Source organism: Scomber scombrus, chromosome 5, assembly GCF_963691925.1.
Source record: "Scomber scombrus chromosome 5, fScoSco1.1, whole genome shotgun sequence".
Taxonomy (NCBI): Eukaryota; Metazoa; Chordata; class Actinopteri; order Scombriformes; family Scombridae; genus Scomber; species Scomber scombrus.
In genome coordinates, this window is record NC_084974.1 from 27,747,088 (window position 1) to 27,767,998 (window position 20,911).

General features: G+C 39.7%; 1 protein-coding gene across 2 annotated transcripts in view; it reads right to left on the reverse strand.

The window, feature by feature from the left end:
• The window catches only part of LOC133979955 (calmodulin regulator protein PCP4-like), a 57,809-nt gene that overhangs the window by 24,404 nt on the left and 12,494 nt on the right, over positions 1-20,911 (reverse strand). Inside the window, exon 1 of one of the 2 annotated variants that reach the window (XM_062418498.1) lies at positions 9,974-10,134. The exons of the other annotated variant lie outside the window; for it this stretch is intronic. Within the exon in view, the coding sequence (XP_062274482.1) occupies positions 9,974-9,982 (9 nt within the window). The 5' untranslated portion in view covers positions 9,983-10,134. Of the gene's footprint in view, positions 1-9,973; positions 10,135-20,911 lie in introns of those variants that run through there. 2 annotated transcript variants of the gene reach the window in all.

Consider the following 20,911-nt stretch of genomic DNA (forward strand, 5'->3'; position numbering starts at 1 on the left):
TGTGAAACTTTTAGGGCAACATCGACAAGAAATCCTGGTGGTGCTCACAATAATTTCTCAATAAACTGAGGAAATTGTATCTGCCGGTGGAGACCATGTCATACAGTTGAAAGTTAAATGGATACGGAGTTGAAATTGTTGTGTCAACTGCATATTTATTATTTCTGATATCAACACCTACTCCTTCTAAATCATTGACCCCATTTACATCCTGCACTGGTTCTTCTTCCTCCTGCAAAAAGCTGAAAGCTGAAGATGTTTTATGATGCCAGTTTCTTGTAGTCTTCAAGCTTATCTCTGGTGCATGAAACTGAAGCATCTCACTAGTAGCAGCAGATGAGAATGAGAAAATCAATATTGATGATCCCGAAAGCTTCTTAGTTTGTTAATCTATGATAGCTGATTCATAAGCACGGCTGGCATAATGTGATGATTGATGTTTTGGCTTCATATTCTTCATCTGGCTCAGCATCACCGACCATTTTGGGCTTGAGAGCTGAGACCCAGAGAGGCAGACTTGTTTAGAGGGGGGGGGGGCCAGGCTGTTGGCTGGCGACTCTGTTGCTCCCCATCCAGTGCCAAGCGCCCATCATCTGTGAGGGGACCCACGTGACCCAACGAGTGCTCACTACATAACCAGGCGACCCAGATAACGCTCCTGTCTGGTTTGTGGGCCAGGCAGCAGGAGAGCAGCTTTGGCAATGAACTGAAAAGAGCAAGGTGTTCAAATTAAGACCCTAATTATGAGGAATGATGAATCTGTCCTCGGCTTGTGCTGTCCCACCAGAGACTGTCGGACAGAAAACTACATCACAATTTCCCAGGGAAAAGATAGCTAGGTATTTTATGTGATAATGTTCAGCTTGGATACCATTCAACGAATACATCCTTCGCTTTGTGGGTTCCTCAACACCACTCAAGTTCATATTGTATAACTTAGTAATTACGGTAGAACGGTGGGTGACAGTGAAGGGTAAAGAATTAGGAAAATAATTTAATAATCTTGTCATTTGTTTCTGGGGTTATTTTAAGAGTTGGCAGCTTGCACAGTCCAAGAGATCCCTGCCACACTCAATGGCCATTAAGAATTTAAAAAAGCAGAAGTAGGCCACGGACAATTCAAGCAGAAAGAACATAAGGCCAAACCACTACTTCGTCTCTATGAATAAGAAAAAGGACAAATGAGTTGTCGGTCTTCCTGTGAGAGCAGGAACTGTAGACTCAGGATCATGAGCACAGTTTAAAGGGTTGATCCGCACCTTTTCCTTCTTCGGACTTATAAATCAAACTAATCAAACTATGCAATATGCTTTGCCTGCAAATGCACTCCCTCATGTTTAAATGTGGCTGTGAGGCAATGGCTTATAAAACAATTCCTCAAAGGCTGCAATGAATTTCTAGTGACATCTGCAGAGGGCATGTGTTGGCTTCCGGCTTTTGCCTGCTCAGTCGAGAGGGGTTTGTGACAGAGTCGCTTTGAGAAAAGACAGTGATAGAAAAGACCTACAGGACATGAGAGTGCTGCAGAATTTATATAGAAACAGAGTTTAATTGATTCCATCTGATACTTACTCAGATCTATTTTGTGTTTAGTGAGCTACCACCAGTCCAAAGACACAGTTTGAGTGACTAAGTTCGTCTAATAACTGATCTTGTGCACTTTACTTCACCGTTTTTCTTAAGTTTTTATTAGGAACGAGCTAGGAACTCTGTTTTTGTCCAAGAAAATAACCATCATCATATGGATCGTCATATTGATATACTGGATATTTAAGAGTCAGGTCAGTCTTAAATTAATTGTGCTAAGATGCTGAGTGACAGCTCATAATTTATGTCTTCTTGTCAAGAAAACCCATGTTTCACCTCAGCACCAACTTCCGTAAATCTCTGCCAGTTTGTCTCCTCTTTGTCACTCTATGATCCAAACTGTTAACTTTGAGCACCTTTGAGAGGTTTTCTTTTACACTTGAGCTCCATCAGAAATGGGAGCACACGTTTGGCTCCATTTAATCCATGATGAGAAAAGAACACCAGGAATAAAACTCCAGCATTGGCACCTTAACTGGTCCAGCAGAGTGCTGGAGGAAACTGGTGCAGTTGTTGCACCCTTGACATCAGTCTCTATATGTAGTCAAGCCTACTACCTATTACTTATTTTATACTAAATTCTCTATCTCAACAAAAGTTTTGAGGTAAATTGGTGTCAGAATAGTCAAGGTAAAAGAAATTTAAAGAAAAGGCAGATGATCTATTTCATGTCCTTTATACAGAATAATGATAAATGTTCTTACTGCCGCAGTTTTTTCTATGGTCCACAGCTTGTAATAATCAGAGAGGAAAGAAACCGCACATTAAGCACCAAAATCTGCCAAGTAAAATGTTCAAAATCTTCCATGAAGTCTGATATAAGTTGCTGATTTGACACTGAAGTGCTGCTTAAGAACAATGTTACCTGCAGAAGATAATGTCAGCCAGAATCGCTGTCTGCCTGATCAGTTATTTAAAATATAACACACTAACACAATATCCAAAATCAAACTGGATATAACTTTAGTGAAGCTTCAAAATCACTGCTTGCTAAATCCCACTTCATATATTTCATCATACCATCTGTTCTACCCAAAACATGTCTGGCTGTGGTTGTCAGTCAATCTGAGAAAATTCTCTTTATGACTTAAGCCTCAAAAGTACAAGAACATTTCATAATTAAGCTCTACATCTCTGCTGTCAAATTTAATCATATTTAGGAGCCATTTTACTCTCATTCTTCTTCTTGAACATGTACACTAAGTATGATCTGACACTGAGATTCACATTTGAATATTGTGCCCTAATGTCTTGTTCTCACTTCTTCTACCATATGAAACCCAGTGATTACAGTCCAAATGCAGTAAAACATTTAAAAAAGGTAAAGTTTAACAATTGTATTAATAGGTATTTACCAGATAGGACAGATAACACAGCCTTTTATATATTTTCAAAAACAAATTCACTGATTGCAATTGAGGTTTTACCAACTAAAACAGGTTACATATTTGCATCTGCCAAGATTTTTTCATTTGTTCAGATATTCAAACAAGAGACCCTGCAGTCACAAACTGCTTCTGCAACCTTCTTACTAATTAGATTGGCCTGCAGACCCCTGCAGTCCCCAATGTGCTATTTCCAGCTTCAAATCTGTGGAGTGTGATGCTGTAATGATTTTGTGGGAGGTAAATTTGCAGCGTGCAGCAGGAATGTCGCTCCACTAATTCAGCCCTTCCCCGTGCACTCATTTTATGAGGTGAATGACTGAATCATGCACGCATTATGCACTATTGCTGACGTCGCTTAGAGCTGAAGTGTGGAACTTTTACATACACCGTAAATTAATGTCCATTAGATTTAAGCCTTTGCCAAATGAGTTCACAAAACGCTGATTAAGCCTATCACCACCACATAAATCTATCTGCATTGCGCAGTATCACTGGTAGTGATGTGCCAACCAGCAATGATTGGTTTCCCCTCAGATTTGAGGCTGAGGAAATGATGTAATGTTCACCATCCTGACGTGTGTTTGGCCTTCAAGTATCTTTATTGGCCCACAAGGGATAATGGGTATGCATGAGTAAAAGCTACTGTAATTTTAGTCATGTAACTGTTAATATATTACTTTATTTAAATATAAGTATACGTTTTTTTGGAAATGTGCAGATGTCAATGCCAAATTTTGACTTTCCCAACTTTGCCTCTGAATGATCTTAGTTGGTTGGATTGGTTAGGTTTAGGCAGACTGTTTAGAGTTAGGATAGGAATAACAAATTTGATTCATTTTCAATTTATAACTAATTTAATGTAATTCTAATTTTACATTTTCACAATTTTCTATCCACAGCAAAGCAGATGCTTAAAGAGATCTGTAGCAGCTGCCGTTTCATCTAAAGAAGGCTCATCTATCAGCCGCTGGACGAAAAGAGCTTTGTAAACATCCTCTAAAGCACTTCACCAAAGCAACAAGCTTAATAAAGATGTCAATTTACTTTATTGATTCACTTTGCATCGTGTATTGCCTCTGCAAAACACAATTCATGCAACCGAAGAACAGGGGCCCATCGGTCGTACACAGCTGGTGAATTTACGACTGCATAATAATAAGACACCAAGCACACATGCATTACAAAAACTTTTTTTTCATACAAGTCACTTAACCACCCCAGTGTGTAATAGTTTTGTGGTGTGTTAAGCACCAATACAAGTGATTTATGATCCTGCGGTTGAGTAAATTGCCATTCATATCTTCTTCGCTGTTGATAAGGATTGCGTCGGTTGATAGAGTACTTGTTGATTATACTCACACAGGAAAATAAATGTGATATGAATCAATATGAAGACAATAAATACATTAATGGCACTACTGTAGATTGTTGTATAATTCTTTTGGGAAGAAGTTTTAAAGATAGAATAGCGATACTGGTATCACATGAAACTAGACAGCCTAAGGCATCTATTGGTACCAACCATGTCCTGCTAGCTTGTCAGGAAGGGAAGGACGCTTCCCTTAGTTAAAGCTAAATTTTGGTCCGGGAAAAACTGGCATGGCCATTTTCAAAGGAGTCCCTTGACCTCTCACCTCAAGATATCTGAATGTAAATGGGTTCTATGGGTATCCACCAGTCTCTCCTTTACAGTCATGGCAGCTTTAGGCTAATCCCATGCGGTTTTTGGCTAAAAGTTTTCAGTTTTTCGCATGCAGTATCTTCTAAAAATGTGTAAGAGCTTACAGGCATAGCTGCGCTTTTTGCTAAATGCTCACATTAGAAGATGCGTGTGTGTGTATGTGATTCTGTGACTATAAATGCAGCCAGTGTGAAAGCGAAGGGTCCTTAAAGCTCTGTGTTACCGCGTGTGATCGCCCCGCCCGACCAACACCTAGTGTAACCCCCCCCCCCCTGAATGGACCTCCCTGAAATGACTTTCTGCAGGTTGGGATTTCTGCTAAACACAAATTGCAACTGAGGCTGATGAGAATGTCATTATTTAAAAACAAATGATTTTTAGACCAAGAACTGGACAATAGTTGTTGAGATACTTTATTCTGGACCAAATTACAGGTGTAACTGTCCATATTAAAGCTACTTGTAAGGGACAAACATCTGTAGAGGCATAACACTATAAAAATGATTTTACTGCAGTCAGTCACTGCAGTCCATTACAACAGCAGTAACAGAGTGATGTGACAGACTGACAGCAATAAATCACAACTGACGGCGTGTTTCTGCAAGTTTGCATTTTAGAGCTTTTAAAAAGCCAAGCCAATCTCTCCAAGTGTGATCCATCTGCCCATTTTATAGTGAATGAGAATCTGGCCGATAATGTCGGAGGCCGCAACACAACAGATCTACACAATCCACAAAAGTCCTCTAATCCTGCAGAACATGCTTTAAAGCTGCTTGATATGTGATTGTAGCAGCAGACCAGTTTGTGTTGTAGCTTTAACAATCTGGAGAGATGAGGACAGGACTTTTGGCTTTTGCAAAGCATCAATGCAGATTCCTCCCCTCAGATACAGGGTGTATTTTGTGGATTAAGCAACGTCATGGTAATCATGAGAAACTTGCTGATGTCAGTTTTTAAATTGGATAGAGAAGAAATGCTTGAATCCTGAGATGAAAGGTGTTGAGAGGACCAACAGATCGAACCCGCCCTAGATTCATTATCATGATTACAAATGAAAATGGATGTCATCACTCCCACTTCTTTTCATTTAAATAATGCATCAAACTGCAGCAAAAATATATATATAATTTTGTACAGAGACATTAACACAGTGGATTTACAACAATTTAAGTTGTAGTTCCTACCTAAAGCTCAGTGCTACCGTAAGGGCCTCATGAATAGCAGCCAATTTGAGGGCTGGGAGGGTGAGGATGTGTGAAGATGTCAGTCCTACATTACAGAAGACAACTGGAGGGTGAACTGTCACTGTTTTAAAGATGATTGGCCAGTTGTCAGATACAATTAAATGTGTTCAGTTGATGCCTACATACCTCCAGTAACTATGACATTTGTGGCAGTTCAGTATGTGTGTGTTTTGCAAAATAAGCAAAAGTCTCCTGAAAAGTGTGAAGCAATTCAGCTTTGCCTCATTTGTGCAGAGAATTAATGTGATGACCTCATCGTTATTTCACTGGTCAGGGTTATTTTAGTCCAAGTACTTAGAGAAATTTCAGTCTCTGCTTAAAGTGGATTAAACAGCTTTCTCTGTCATATTTATGTTTCCTGTCTATGGGCTGTTGAGTTCAAAGTAAAGCAGAGCTAATTCAGAGTAGCCTGAATACTGATGATTTCTCACTACAGTCATCCACATAACCAATAGCTCTTTTTTATATATCATTGGCGACTCTAAATCTCCAGAGAAGTTGGTACTTGCAGTAACGATCTGGCAGCCAATCAAGTTTATGCTAAGCTCTAATCAAGCTAATTAGCATTTCTGTCCATTCCAAATGTTGCATGCCATAAAAACGAATGGTGGGGAAAAAAAGTTCTCATCAATTTCCAAATTCAAAGGCAAAAATGGAAATGCCTGGACATATATACAATTACATATGTACTTTCTATCTGTGTTGGTATGTAAAGTTACAGCAGTGTACAGCAACGCTGCTTTGATGTTAATTAGCACAGAACGGAATATGGATGGGAGGTGCCAATAAAATCTAAGAATATCTTTGACTTCATTTGGATGCCGTCTTCAGAGTCTGAAATGAGTGCTGCTTCTCCTGCACTCACCAGCACTGACAGGGTTGATGTGACAGTGACAGAAAAAACTAAGTCTTGTAGGAAGCTATGGAAGCTAAAGATTGCTCTATGAGTTGTTTTGGCTTGAAGACGGCTTAGTTATGAGTCAGTGACTGCAAGAATTCAACAGCAGTGTGCAATTTTATAGTCTGAAAATACCCGTGAGTCAAGATGAGTTCAAGCATCCTTGGAAAATGTTCCATGAAATGTTCTGTAACTCTCAGCTGCGTCTTCATTGCAAAGTTATAGAACCACTGTGTCCACCTACAGCAAAAGATAACATTTTGTGGGTGTCTCCTTGCAGTTTTGTGGAAAATGGTTGAAGTTTCTTTATGGTTTTCTTTGGGTTTGACATCAGTTGTTGCTTTAGTTATATATATATAGTTTAACAAGTCATGTCAGGAAAAGCACAGGTATGATTAAAATCATTAATTATAGCTGCATTACACTACAGCGGGACAGTGTCATGATGGTATGTAACCATGTCAGTAGCTTAACCTCTACGTTGTGTCAAAAAAGGAAAGTATTAAAGTGTAAGAGTCAGGTACTTTCTACCATCAGGGGCACATGACAGTTTTTCAGTCTCACTTCTTGGCTTGTTCATTCCTCTTTGACAGGCACACACTGACAGAAGCTTGAGGGACTTGTTCCGTTAGAAAACTTTTTTTCCTAAGTTGTTTGGGCTAGTTCATTGCCAAGAGACAAAGAAAAGTAAAAATGTAAGATGTTGGGGTGAAGCTATGTATTACCTTAGAGCATTACACTTGTTTCTGAGCATTTATGTGTAGATGAGGGGAGAAGGTGGTAGGTGGAGTAAACAAGGGCAGAGAGTCTGGTGGGAGGAAAGGAGAACGCTGCAGTGCTGACCACTGCGAGACTCATCCATCTAGAACATGCTGAGCTGCTTTGCTTCAGTTACTGGCTTCAGATCAAGTTTGGAGATTGAATACGTTCATGACTTTGATTGAGAACTCTGCACAGAAATTGACATAAACATTTCAACTAAGCAAAAAAAAAAATCATTTCACATCCCGTCCACTGCCTCCTCTTCCTCCTTGTTCCATTTTGCAACAGGGTCATGTTCTCCCTATAAATTACACCTCCTTTAATCAACAGGAGATGGCAGCTTATCTTTACACTGTTCATTATTACCAAACAAAAGGCTCAGGTGATTTTGCTGCTGGGAAAAGGATTCAATTATTCAAAAGCTGTTATAGCTCCTGTTGTGTGGCTGTGTGTGTGCACCCTAGTATTCATCTTTTATTTAGGCAGCCAGTGAATGACTTGTTATAAACAGCTTCCAGGGAAGTACGGTGATGTGCGACCCATCCATTTGAGGTAATGACAGACTGCGTACCCACTAGACGACAGGATTGCACTCAGGTAGCACTGGCGTCTACCTGAAACCTGCTGTTGGTGCGTTTGCGCATTTTTTTCACCTGGTTATCTCTGAATTTGAAGTGCCAGGTCTGAGGAGGATTACCCACTGCTTCTGTTAAACACTGTGGAGCCAAATGACTTTTAGCATTTCAGACTGCCAAGTTTGTGCATGCATTTATTTTTTTCCCAAATGAATCACATGCACAGGGACACACAAACACAAATATGCATGCAGGCACAAAAGCAAATATACATCTGCACATTCACACACACAGACAAAACTACTCCCGCAACTCCAACTACACTCAAATGTCCCTACAGTAAGTTACTCTTGGCTGTGCTGGTTATTCTACTAATGTGCAGCTGAATACACTCCAACTTGCTTGAGTTATAAACTGTCACAGCAGAATTTCACAGAAGAAGCGCAATCATCCTTCTTCAATCTCTCTTCTTATCAGGCATGGCAAGGATGAGCAGCAACAGCAATGAGCAAATTCAGCTACAAGATTGTCTCAAAAATGCATGAAATTGAAGTTATTTGCCTGAAAATATATTTTTTTAATTAAATCTATATCATAGCAGAGATTGGATATGAGTTGAATTGTAATTTACGGATTGTATAGACGGAGGAACTGGAAGCGAGTTGTTCCCTTTCTTGCTGTGTTGAGCAGAAAGCGTTTGCTGCTGACGGGTCGGAATATTTCAAACACTGACAACTAGGTGTCCCTGGGATGAAGGTATGACAGTACCACTCAACTGACCCTGTCATGAAAATACAGATAAACATCACGGCATGCCATAATGTTGCGTAATGTCCCTCAGTACATGCATTATATTTCTCAATTAGCAGCAGAACTACCTAAAGTGAAAATGCTTATACTGACATTAGTAGGATACTCCAAGGGCTCCCAGTAATGAACTTTAGTTTGTGCAGAATAAAAAACTATCTCCATTTTTAAAAAAGAGCTATTAATACAATCCTCCCCCCACTTTCAAATGAATGGAGCTTGAACATCTGTGACTGTATGGAATCAAGGGGGAATTGAGCTGTGGTAAAACCTTACAGCAGTTTCCATTGCAAGCTGTAATCCCCCCTGTGGTGATAGATCTCTCATGCCCAGGACAGCTGGGTTATTTATGCTTGGAGATAATAAATAAATAAATAAATCCACAGTTAACAGTTATTACAATCACCTGAGCGTACTTCCACACATAGTACCACTGGATTAACAAACACAATGCATACATGTAAAATAAAATAAATCCCCTGCAAAACATTTCACCAGGTTTTCTCTCTCTTCCCGAGTATGATAGACTTCTCTTTTTTTGGTTTTGCAACGCTTCTCTTTTATTCAAGGAGTTGAAGCTCCTGCCAACATTTCTCTTCCTAGCCGGTTCATATATATAATGTTCTAAAATCATGCAAAAATATTGTTGAAATTATGACTGAGAGTGAAGCAGGTCTGACCTATCATAGTGGAAAAGAAAAGCGGTTATCTATCGTAAATCAACTGTGACTTTAGAGGGAATAGCCCACAGCACACTGATGCGTCCTGGTGTTTCCTACGCTGATGCTGCTCGGCACACTTTGACAGTGCAGCTGTGTAGCATCTGACACGCTGTAATAAATCGTGTCCGAACTGAAACAGTAAATGTGGGATGAGAAATCTCATCAGTTATGAAAAATCCGTCTACAACAGCAGTACGCCGGGATGTTAAATATCTCATTTGTGATGCTTTACTCTGCGCATTAGCGCACGGATCGTGCGTAATTGGGTTAATCCCGACGCTTCTTTTTGAAAACATAAAATAGTCCTACCTCGCTCATGATGAACAGTGATGTGTAGGTGTCTCTCCTGCTTCCAGTGCGTGAGTGAGAGTGAGAAGTTTCAGCAACAGTGGTCTTTAAAAGAGTGGCTCGCCGCGGACAGAGAAGCTTTATAAAGTGTTAAGACCAACTCCTCCGTGTCATCACGTCACCAATAAACCAATAGGAGTGCCGTGGGCAAATGTGTCTCCCAAGTCACCACCCAACTCCTTCAAATATTCATATGCTGTGTAAGCCCTTTTCATTATGATCAGCCAAACGGAGCTTCTCTGTCCTGCTGATGAACATTCGCTCAGAAATTGGAGCGTTGAGAGATATTTCATGCACCAGCCATCAATAGAAAATTGTTATTTCAAAAACATGTACTATTGTCAGCCCCACCTGAGCGCGTGCACTAACGCGTGGGTGTGAGCTTTATAACAGAAGCGCTCAAGTAAAATAGTTTTCTGCTTTTTGATCTTCTCTTTCAAAATTAATACAATTTTCCAAGTGCCATTTACAGTTTGTAGTAATTTATTGTAACATTGTGTGCTTCTTTTCCACTCACCACTGCCATCACTGTAATGTTCATGAAAATGTCTCGATTACACTCTGTAGTCATTTTATTTTATTTGAGTGTGCCTGTCATTTTTCCTTAATTTGATGAAGAATTAATTATACATAGTAAAGCTTTACTGTGGTATAATAAACTAATTAGATTTCCTATGCTGCATTCCCAATCAAAGTCGTGTTGAATTTATTGCATCAGAGAGACTGAGGTGCTTTTTAACTTTATTACATTACTTGTTTAAATGAGAAACTGCTGGTGATTTTTCAGAAATACTCATTTATTCTGAGTGGGCTTGTTTAATCCTTTTGCATCAATCTATCCATTCTCCTTTTTCATCCACTTCAATATCATTTCACAAATTGAGGTAGCTGATTATCCTATGTCCTAAATCCATAGCTTTATTTGTAAAAGTCAATATATGCATTGTTTATCAAATTGAACATTTGCATAGCAAGCAGATATTTCAATCCAAAATCCAGGGTGAAAGCTCTATCTGGTTCCTGTAAGTCTGAATGGAAATAGCTTCAAAGAGAAGCAGGACCAAATTCACGAAAGCACTGATGTGAATGCAGCTTCAAGGCTGTTCAGCATCCTTATGGAGTGTCACTGGGGCAACAGTGACGTACCGGTGGAGTCCTGATGGATGGGAGAAGAGGAAACTGATTGAAAAATGAAAAATTAGGCCTAACATCTCTGCTGGTTTGACCTGACCTGTGTGACTCTGGGTAACTGTCACTGTACCTGACAAGCTGGAGTGGATTTGCACTGAAAGTGGCTTTGGGGTCTTTGTTCTGCAGAAATAGTCTTCAAATTCCTCTGCCTAGATAGTTGGAAGGAAGGAGGGAAGTCTATTTGATTTGTCACGTGTGGCAGATGGCACTGAGTGTTTTGTGGAAGTTTAGTTAAATGAGCAAGGCACAGAACAATCCGTGGTGCCTGCCATGTAGCATTATGAAATAGGTTTCCTTCATAGTATGCAGGACACCTACAGTCCACTAACTGCGGAGACGTCAGAGAAGCTGGTCAGCTCACAGTTCAAATGTAAAAAGATCCGACTGGACATCAACACATTTAGCTGACCATTTGCACAAAAACAAATTGGACAAATGTGCATGTGGCAGTTCAGAGACATTTGCGTTGACTGTTTTTTGAGCATACATTCACATTTTTATCTGTGTATTATTAACTTGACCTGAGCTTGCTTGACATGTAGGTCCATACAACATATCAGAGAGATTTGGGAGTGTGTCTGCTCCTGCATGAGTCACTGCAACCTATATCTACAACCCCACTCTCTGTGTAGGTCTGCACAGTAGTTTTCTTCCCAAAAACATAAATACAGCAGAAGTGTTCGGACATACACTGCAGCGCTATTAAGTGCAATGAGTCAAACCCAGGCAGAAACATTGTGTAGTTTCCTTCTTCTCCTACATAATAAGGTGTAGCCTCAGGATGTAAATGAAGACTTTCTTTAGAAAAATATGCCCGGCAACATATCCAAATGTTATCTGACAGCAGCAATCAAATAATCAGAATTGAGGAAATGGAAACATCAGGAAGAAAAAGAACCCAATTGGTGTGGTCTGCAGGGAAGGCAACATTTACAGGCAGGCATATTGTTGGTCAGCTAGTGGCAAAGAGACATCAGATAAACATTTTGGGAAACAACCGGCAGTCCCACAGGACACAGTAAACAGCACCTTAAGGCAAGTTGCAATGTTTCAATCAGAGGAAAATAGGATTGTATACTGTGTGCTATGAGAGGAGAGCAAAGAGGAGGCACATAAAGGAGAATGTATACCAGCCATGTGTGTGGTTTCCTATATCCTACCTGGTAAATACCTGATTAAAATAGCTACTTGAATGAATAGTCCCTGACACAATGATCATAATACAAACCAACGTGGCTCTGGATCCAGGATTGATATCCACTGCTCTGTGGTTGCTAATGTACGTTTGTTTTACAGTATATTATTATTCATCCAACTTCTCAATTAAATGCTATAGTAACGGGATTGTTACGCTGCAGCCTATATAGTGGTAAACGTTGAAAGATGCATCCCAGATGAATCAGAGGTCAAAGATTAAGGTGGAAGCAGACCAAAGCTGTGATGGAGGACATATTAGCAGGAGCTGACACAGATCTGGATCCTATTGTTTCAACCCAAGGTACCAATATTAAAATATAAACACGGTGCTTTTACAGTGTTCAGAAAGACATGCACAGACAGTATTTTATTACTCCTGTAAAGATTAAAAAACAAACCAAACTGCATGCTGTGTAAATTAGCTGTGTCTGAAAGCTGAATTTGTTATTTTCTGCCATCTGTCACAATATGTTTTCCACTGTTACTTTGAACTTTTCTGTTGGGTGTTTTGTGCCTGGATCTTATATTACAGTCTACAGTGTAAGTTGTCGAAGCTGCTTTGTTCATGAGAGTTTTTACTCGTGAATTATTCCGCAGAAACACCTTTATCCTGCTTTGTTGTGCCGAAGATACCGCTCCCCAGAGAGTTGCAGAGCATCTATTTATACACTCTGTGTTGTCTGTGCTGGATGTGAGGTGTGCACATACATGTAAATATATGTTAACTAGGCCTTTTGTGGAGGTTCACACAAGATTAAAAATACTTTTGCTGGGTTTGTTTATAAAAAATCCCCAAATACACAGTAAGCCTATGTTGCCTGTCATTTGAAATCTCACCGATGTGATACTGCCTGATATTGTTTACACTCAGAATGTGCTGAATAAAATGTAACAAGTGCTGTTGACCTTTAGAACCATAATAGTCTTTTTATGTTCTATATTTCTCATTTCAGTCTTTTGAAAGAATGCTTTGATATTTGTGCCACTAAATTAAATGTGTGGTTTTACACAAGTGAGAGTGAGACGGATCCTGAAATGTAGTATGTTAAACCAAACACATGAAAGTTAACAAACCAGGTGTGTAATAATTTATTGTGTTACACTTCCATATCTCCAACATACACACACACACACACACACACACACACACACACACACACACACACACACACACACACACACACACAGAGGGCGATAAAGAATCAATCTGAGAGTATTTTGACCCATAGACAGATTTTCCTTTCATCTCTCTCTGTCTGATGGAGTGAACCTCTGCCCAGCAGGTTCATATCCAGGAACAAAGAGAATGACCTCAGTACCCTTCCTGCTGTAGGGCGATGTGGTTAAAAATAAATGCCTTCATAAACCTAGTTGAAACTGTTTAAACATTAAAGATAAGTATAAATATCCTAAATAACTAAATTAACAAAACTAAATCATTATCAGCACTTTTTCATAACAAAATATTGTTTCAAAACATAAAATTCATAAAGCCAGTCAAACAGTTGTTATGTGTAGCTGATCATCTTGTGAAAAAATCATTAAAGGGAACATATCATGCACATCTACAAGTCTATATTTTAATCTAAGGCTCTACTGGAAGATTTTGGAAGACCATTCAATATGTTCCATTCCACAGAATGGAGCCGTCCGGTTTGAGGGTCTAGTTTCAGGTTTGTGCAGGCGCACTGATCACTCGTGTGTCTATCTAATATCTACTATAGCTGAATTAATAAATGCATTGCATATAGATGATCTGTGTTAAGAAAAAGTAAAGATGTTGCTTTATTCCAGATAATACAGCCAAAAGAGGAGACGCACGTTACCGGCCATAACGATACCGGGTTGAGTCCTTAGCAACCACCATAGCAACGTAGTGAGATGTGAAAAATCAGTAGGGACTAATTATAAAATCATATCCGTTATGCTTTGTATAATGAATATGAGAATACTTTTTCTTGACTATCTCACCACCTGCTGTGACCTTTTCTCAATGAAATATACAAAAGTGTGTGGGGGGGGTTGGGGGGCGCATGACGTCACTGGGAATGCCCCCTGATGTAAACGCTTGTTTCACAGCCATATAGTGTGTATCTGAGCTGCAGAGGCTGTAGACAACTATGAGCAGAAGATTGGAGACATGAGCGTTTATTTATCGCTTTATTCCTCACAACAAGTTACGTTTGCTGAAGATCATGGGTAGGCTAAAGTAGCCACTTCCGCTAATGTCCAAAGCGACAGAAACAAAACGTATTTCTCACAATCGAAGGTGAAATAATTAAAAGTAATGGTCTTAACATTCACCCAACATTTCGTTGAGTTATCCAAATCATCCATATCATACAAACAGAAGATGAGAACGTCCTAAATATATCCATACAGATTCAAGCTCCAAACCGATCTAAAATATGAGAGCACAACGCAAACAACACATGAAAAAACCTTGTTCTTGTGTTTTTCACATGCAGCAGGGATTCACCATGCCTTGAATCACCGAGAACAATGAACACACACAGATTTGTCTTGGTGAGACTGTTGCAGACTCAGTGACAGTGTTTCATAGTCTTTCACAGCACACACAGTTTGGACAACAGGAACGAAGTGTAAAGCATAATTCACAGTCGCTGCACGCTATCATATCACCAAGTATATGACACAGAGTAGAGAACAAATACACATGCACCCTGCAGTATTATATACCGTAGCTCCATGTGTTCTCACACAGTGTGCTATAGAATATGATTACATCTGCAGAGGGAAGTGATCTATCTTTATCATTATGTTATTTCAGATGCCACTGAAGGATACACAAGCCGAGGTGCAACTGCAGACTGCTGCCTTCACTTAACCTGACCCTTGATATGTAACATATCTGCTTTCAATTACACACAGATACAACTCCCTTGACAAGCAACAATAGACAATAGACTCCTCCATTAACTCTATCTTAACTTAGTCAATTAATCAATACAATCCATCTTTCTTTGCCAGTATTGTAAATGTGGTTGTTGCGACTGGAATTAGCCAGATATTATCTTGAAAAAAGGGCAGAAGAGTCCATTTCTCAGCCAATTCTTGCAGCTAATTAAGTGATAAATAGATTAAATTAATAATTCTGCAAAGTGTGGGTCCATGTTGACTAACAAGCTTCCAATGCTGTGCTGTTCAATGAGAATAAGCTTTCTAGTGAAAGAAATTACGAGTGTACAAAAAACAGTAAGAAGCAGGAGAGAAAAAGTTGGAGAACACATGACGCAAACAGGAAGACACTGAATGCAGTAAGATTAAAGACAAGATGAAAACAAGAGAAAAGCTAATCATCTCCCTTCAGGAAAGTTTCTGCACTTCGAGGGAGGAGAACAAACAGATCAGAGCTACGTGGAAGGAGGAGAGTGAAAGGATCAAAGGTGCCTTGGAGAAAAAGTGGAAAGAAAGCAAAGGTAGACCAGGACATTCATTAAAGAAATAAGAAGATTCTGAGCTTTACACTGTAGGAAAAAAAAGAACCACAAAAGCCAGGTTATGAAAACTGTGAGTCTTGCACATAAAGTTGCACGCACAGATTTTGGTCAATATCAGAGAGAAGAAAAGTTAAGAGATGATCTGAGAGGAAAAACTTGCAACGGAGAATGAAGGAGGTGTAGAAAGAGAAGAAAAAACTGGATGTTCAGCATTTATGAGGATATCACATATTACTGATCACTTTGGTTTGGAATAATCACACACCTTATAAACCTTATCAATGATATCATACGAATTTAAATACATGCAGTAAAGTATTACTTTAAAAAAAAAAAAAGCTATAATATTCAACATGTAACCATGAGATTTTAGCCCTGTTGTGTCTTTATAAGTCCCGGGAAGACCGGATAATTCACTCATGATTTTATTTATATCCTCAACATTTCTTCACACAAAAACAAGAAAGCTCAACGAAATGCTCGGTGAATGTTATGACCATCGGTTTTAATTATTTCACTTTCAATTGTGACAAAATACGGTTTCTTCCTGCTGTTGAGGACATTGGCGGGAGTGGCTACATTAGCCTACCCATGATCATCAGCGAACGTTACTTGTTGTGAGGAATAAAAAGAGGAAAAAAACGTTCATGTCTCAAATGTTCTGCTCATAGTTGTCTACAGCCTCTGCGGCTCAGATACACACTATGAGGCTAATAATAAAGCTGTGAAAAAAGTAAGAAATCCCATTTTCATCAGTGGGAATTCCCAGTGACGTCATGCGTTCACAGAAGGGAACCTCCTCCTCCCCTCTCCCAATTTTTTATATTTCATTGAGAAAATATTTGACAGGAAGTACGTCACTTCGTCTCCTTCATCGCTCCACGAGCCAGACGCACCAGCGACCCCACGAGTGTCTACATTGAAAGATATCTTCATTCATGTAAACCTGGATTACAAAATTTCAACAGATTAAGAACTGCCAACACACCAGGTCTGAAAACATAATCTGTTTAATAGTTCTGGCTTTGTTTCTTGACTTTTCCAGCTCTTCAGTTTGACTTTCATAATTTCAGTGTGTCTCTTCTCTTATTTTGTATCTCCCTCCTCTTTCTTGTCCATCTCTTTTCACCACTTTTTCTTAAACCATTTGTAGACTAACTGGTAGAGTAATTTCTAATGCGGTCACAGGTGAGTATTTACAATGGCTTTGGACATGGCTTTTCTTTCTTTCAGAAAACTGCAATGTTTTAGGCTTCAAATTCTATGTTAAGAATGGTCTAATGCTCGGGCTAAAATATCTAAAAAAAACAATGAAGTCTTAACCTCAGAGGCTCACTGACTAGCTTTTTTCCTGAGCTTCCAACCACATCATATGGACCTATGATTTTTCACCTGTACTGACATGAATTCCTCCTGGACATGCTGTACATCCCATTAGTACTGGATTTCATAAGTTTCGTTTCTCAGTCTGGACTGACCTATACTTTAATCCTCCATAACATTCAGTTTGTTGGCTTCATATGTCTTTAGTCCGAGTCCCAGTACAAAACTGGAGGCACCGGAAAAGAGGCAGCCTCATTTATCTTGTATCGGGTTGTTCTGTTTGTTAGCCCCGGGCCATAGTATCACCCAGTACTATATCTCTTGTCTTCACACGTTTGATTAAAGTACAACCGTGCAGCTCTCCCAGCCCATTCTGAGTGCAGCTTTTGTAATTCTGGTCAGGCGTGCTGGGATGTGTGAGTGCAATGTTATTTTAAAATTGAGCTGCTTCTGCTGGAATGGCACAGAACAATTTGCGGCAAGCTCATGTGATCAGTTTATTTGGGTTGTATGCAACAGTGGAATTTCAATTCGGCAAATCTGTAATGTTTTAACTGAGAGAGGTGCCGTGTTTTGCAAGAGGTTGATAAGATGGGTATTTTATAATGATAAAATATGCATAAAGGAGGGTTACCCTTTCGCCCTTTAGCCCTTACAGCTTTAGTGTTGATTATATACTGTAGCTCTTGGATATAGCCAACCGTCACTGATTTGTGTGTGTGTTCATGGACATCCTTGCACTCTCTAAACAAACATTGTGTCAAAAGAGCCCAGGGACATTCTCCTTGTTTTTATGACTGTGGTTGGCAACTTAATCTAATCCTGTGAGCACAGCCACCGCTGGAGAGGCAGAGACAGCCGCATAATGAAATCTCACACAGGGAAAAACCTGACAGCTCTGCCTGGCCTGGGATCCTCTTCGTCATGATCTACTGCTATTGTTTCTCTTTCTCCTTCCACACTTGTCCTTCGTGTCCCTCTTTATGTCTTTCCCTTATAATCCCCACCTCCACAGGGCGTCCAGCTGCTGTCACACATCTCATCACAGTTACTTCCCATGATGCTCCCTGTCTTGGTAAAGCGGTGTGTGGCCAGGTCCCTACGTGGCCTCTCCTGTGCAGTGTGCAGAGCCGTTTTTATAATAAGTGCTTGCTGCTGGTCCCTGAAAGCTGCAGAGCCAATCGGCTTGTAGTAGCGCACAGCTTGCTGAAGACAAAGTAGGGTACGTCTAATGATATGCATACTGTGTGTTTGTGTGTGAGGAGGGAAAACACAGCTACAGTAGCAATGTCCAATTGTTTTATTTATTGTCAAGATCAGAAAGAAATTGATTATTGAGTAATCTTTGACCATTGGGTGCTTAAAAGAAATAGTTCAACACGCTTTTTTGCTTTCTTGCCAACTCTTGCCACTCTTCTAACATTCTGGTAAATATAAAGATACAGACAGCAGCTGGTTAGCTTAGCATAAAGACTGGAAACAGAGGGAAACATCTAGCCCGGCTCCTGGCGAAAGGTAACTCTATATCTCATGTTGTCTAGTGTGTAAGTGTAAGTCGTGATATTATGGAGAGTTATGTGCCATTTATTGGCATTGAAGTCTGGTCATTGATGTGATGTTGGCAAAATAAATAAATTAAGATATAACATATTAATTAGTTATCTTATCTTTTTTTTACCTTTGGATGGGGCTAGACTAGCTGTTTCACCCTGTTTACAGTCTTGATGATCTAGCTGGTGCTGGATTCATATTTACCTTACAGTTAGAAAGGGAATAAGTGTATTCACCAAAATGTCAAAAATATTTCTTTAAAAGCTGTCCTGTATGCTTGTTCACATCTGACCCTACAATGTGGATTCTCAGCTGAAGCCATGTGAAAGTAAAAAAGATAAACATTCATGCATGTGCATACAGTATGTGCACACATGCTCACACTTGCTGTCTCCCTCCCCATCTCGTTCCCGTTCTCATAAACACACATACACCTTCTTTGCCCTATGCACATGCATTTTCCGGACTGTGCAGCTCCCCAGCTGCCATGCCCAGTAGGGATCTCCAGCAGAGTACAGACAGTTCATTTCATGTCTTAGCTCTGCACACTGCAGTTATTAGTGCCTAATTACTCGGAATGTCTGCCAGTCAAAGGAAAGTGATGATAGGCTGTCTTCATGTCAGGCGCCAGTTGAATGTCTGCCTGACAGCGAGAGACAGCAATGAATGAACTGGAACCCACCAACCTCATGTCGTGAGAGTGAATTTAGCGCTCTTTGCCTACTGGTGAGGTCTGGATTCAATCTGTCTTGCCTTGTCTGCGCTCCTGATCAATACCAATTGTATTACAAGTGGAGCAGAGCCAAACCAATGTGCACTGTCAGCACCTGCACGTGGATGGATCGGTCTGGGAATATTGGCAATTCTGCTTTTTATTCATATCAAGGAGAAAAACACTGATAGTAATTGAATCCATCTTAAACCAATTCTTCTTATCATGTATATCAATATCAAATTAAGGGTAAGTCTATTGTCATGTGATCACAAAGTCGATTTAAAGATCTTTGTGTATCATGACAACAAGACAAATGAATTGGGAACAGCCTCACATAAAAGAAAATGAATTAAGCCACAAAAGGTCAGAACAAAGTTAATTTTTTATCCATTTCCTTTCCAAGAGTTAAATAAAAAAGATCAATACCACTCCCATGTCTCTATTAAATATGAAGCTGCAACCAGGACACTGCTTAACTTAGCATTCCTGTTAATGATTCAATGATTCATTGTCTCTGCTGGTTGTTTCAAAAGACCAGTGTGTAGGAGTAGTGGCATCTAGCAGTGTGATTGCATACTGCAAACCACTGAATACTTCTCCAAATCCAATTATGTAGCAGAACCTACGGTGGCTACAAAACTCAGGTGAAAACGTGTTTGGTTTGTCCGTTCTGGGCTACTGTAGAAACTGGCGGTGCAACATGGCAGACTCCTTGGAAGAGGACCAATTCTAAATATGGATATCAAGGGCTCTTTAGGAAATCTCATTCAGGTCAAGGTATCTTTTTTTTTTAGAGAAACTTGAGTACAGGTTACGTACACAAAGGATCACAATAAGAGTAAAACTTTAAAGTTATTTTAAGCAGATACAAGACAAATGAGGATTATGACCATATTAATACCTTCTACCATCTTGCACAAGAATATCAAACAGTGACTTGTATCAATATAGAGAGCAGTGTTGACATACATTTTAACAACATTGTGGATCCACTTTCATGCCAGAAACATTTAAATGCCTTTTATAATACGGGTGCCACATTGGTGGAGCTGTTAAAAGCAGCTGTTCCATTATGCTAAAGTGTTTTCATTGCATTAAAATGCTGCACACAAAGCAGAAGTCTGACATGAGAACAGTACAAGCCAAAACCAACAGAGAGTGGACAATGTTCACATTTAATAAACTCAAAGCTGTGACTAAAAATGTCCAGTAACACATCAGTAAACACAGTTTCAGCTGGAGGTAAATAAGATTTTATGCTGCTTGAGTGGACAGCAAGAAAAGATACAGAGCACAGCAGCTCTGCTATCTTCCGAGTTTCTTAAAGAAAACAATGCTGCTCTGTTGCCTTTTATTTCCTCAACAGAAAGAGTGTAAAATCAAGATGTTCAATTGCATGCACAAAAAGAAAATCCACACTGGAGGAGGTGTGCAATTTCACTGTTTCACACCCTTGGCACA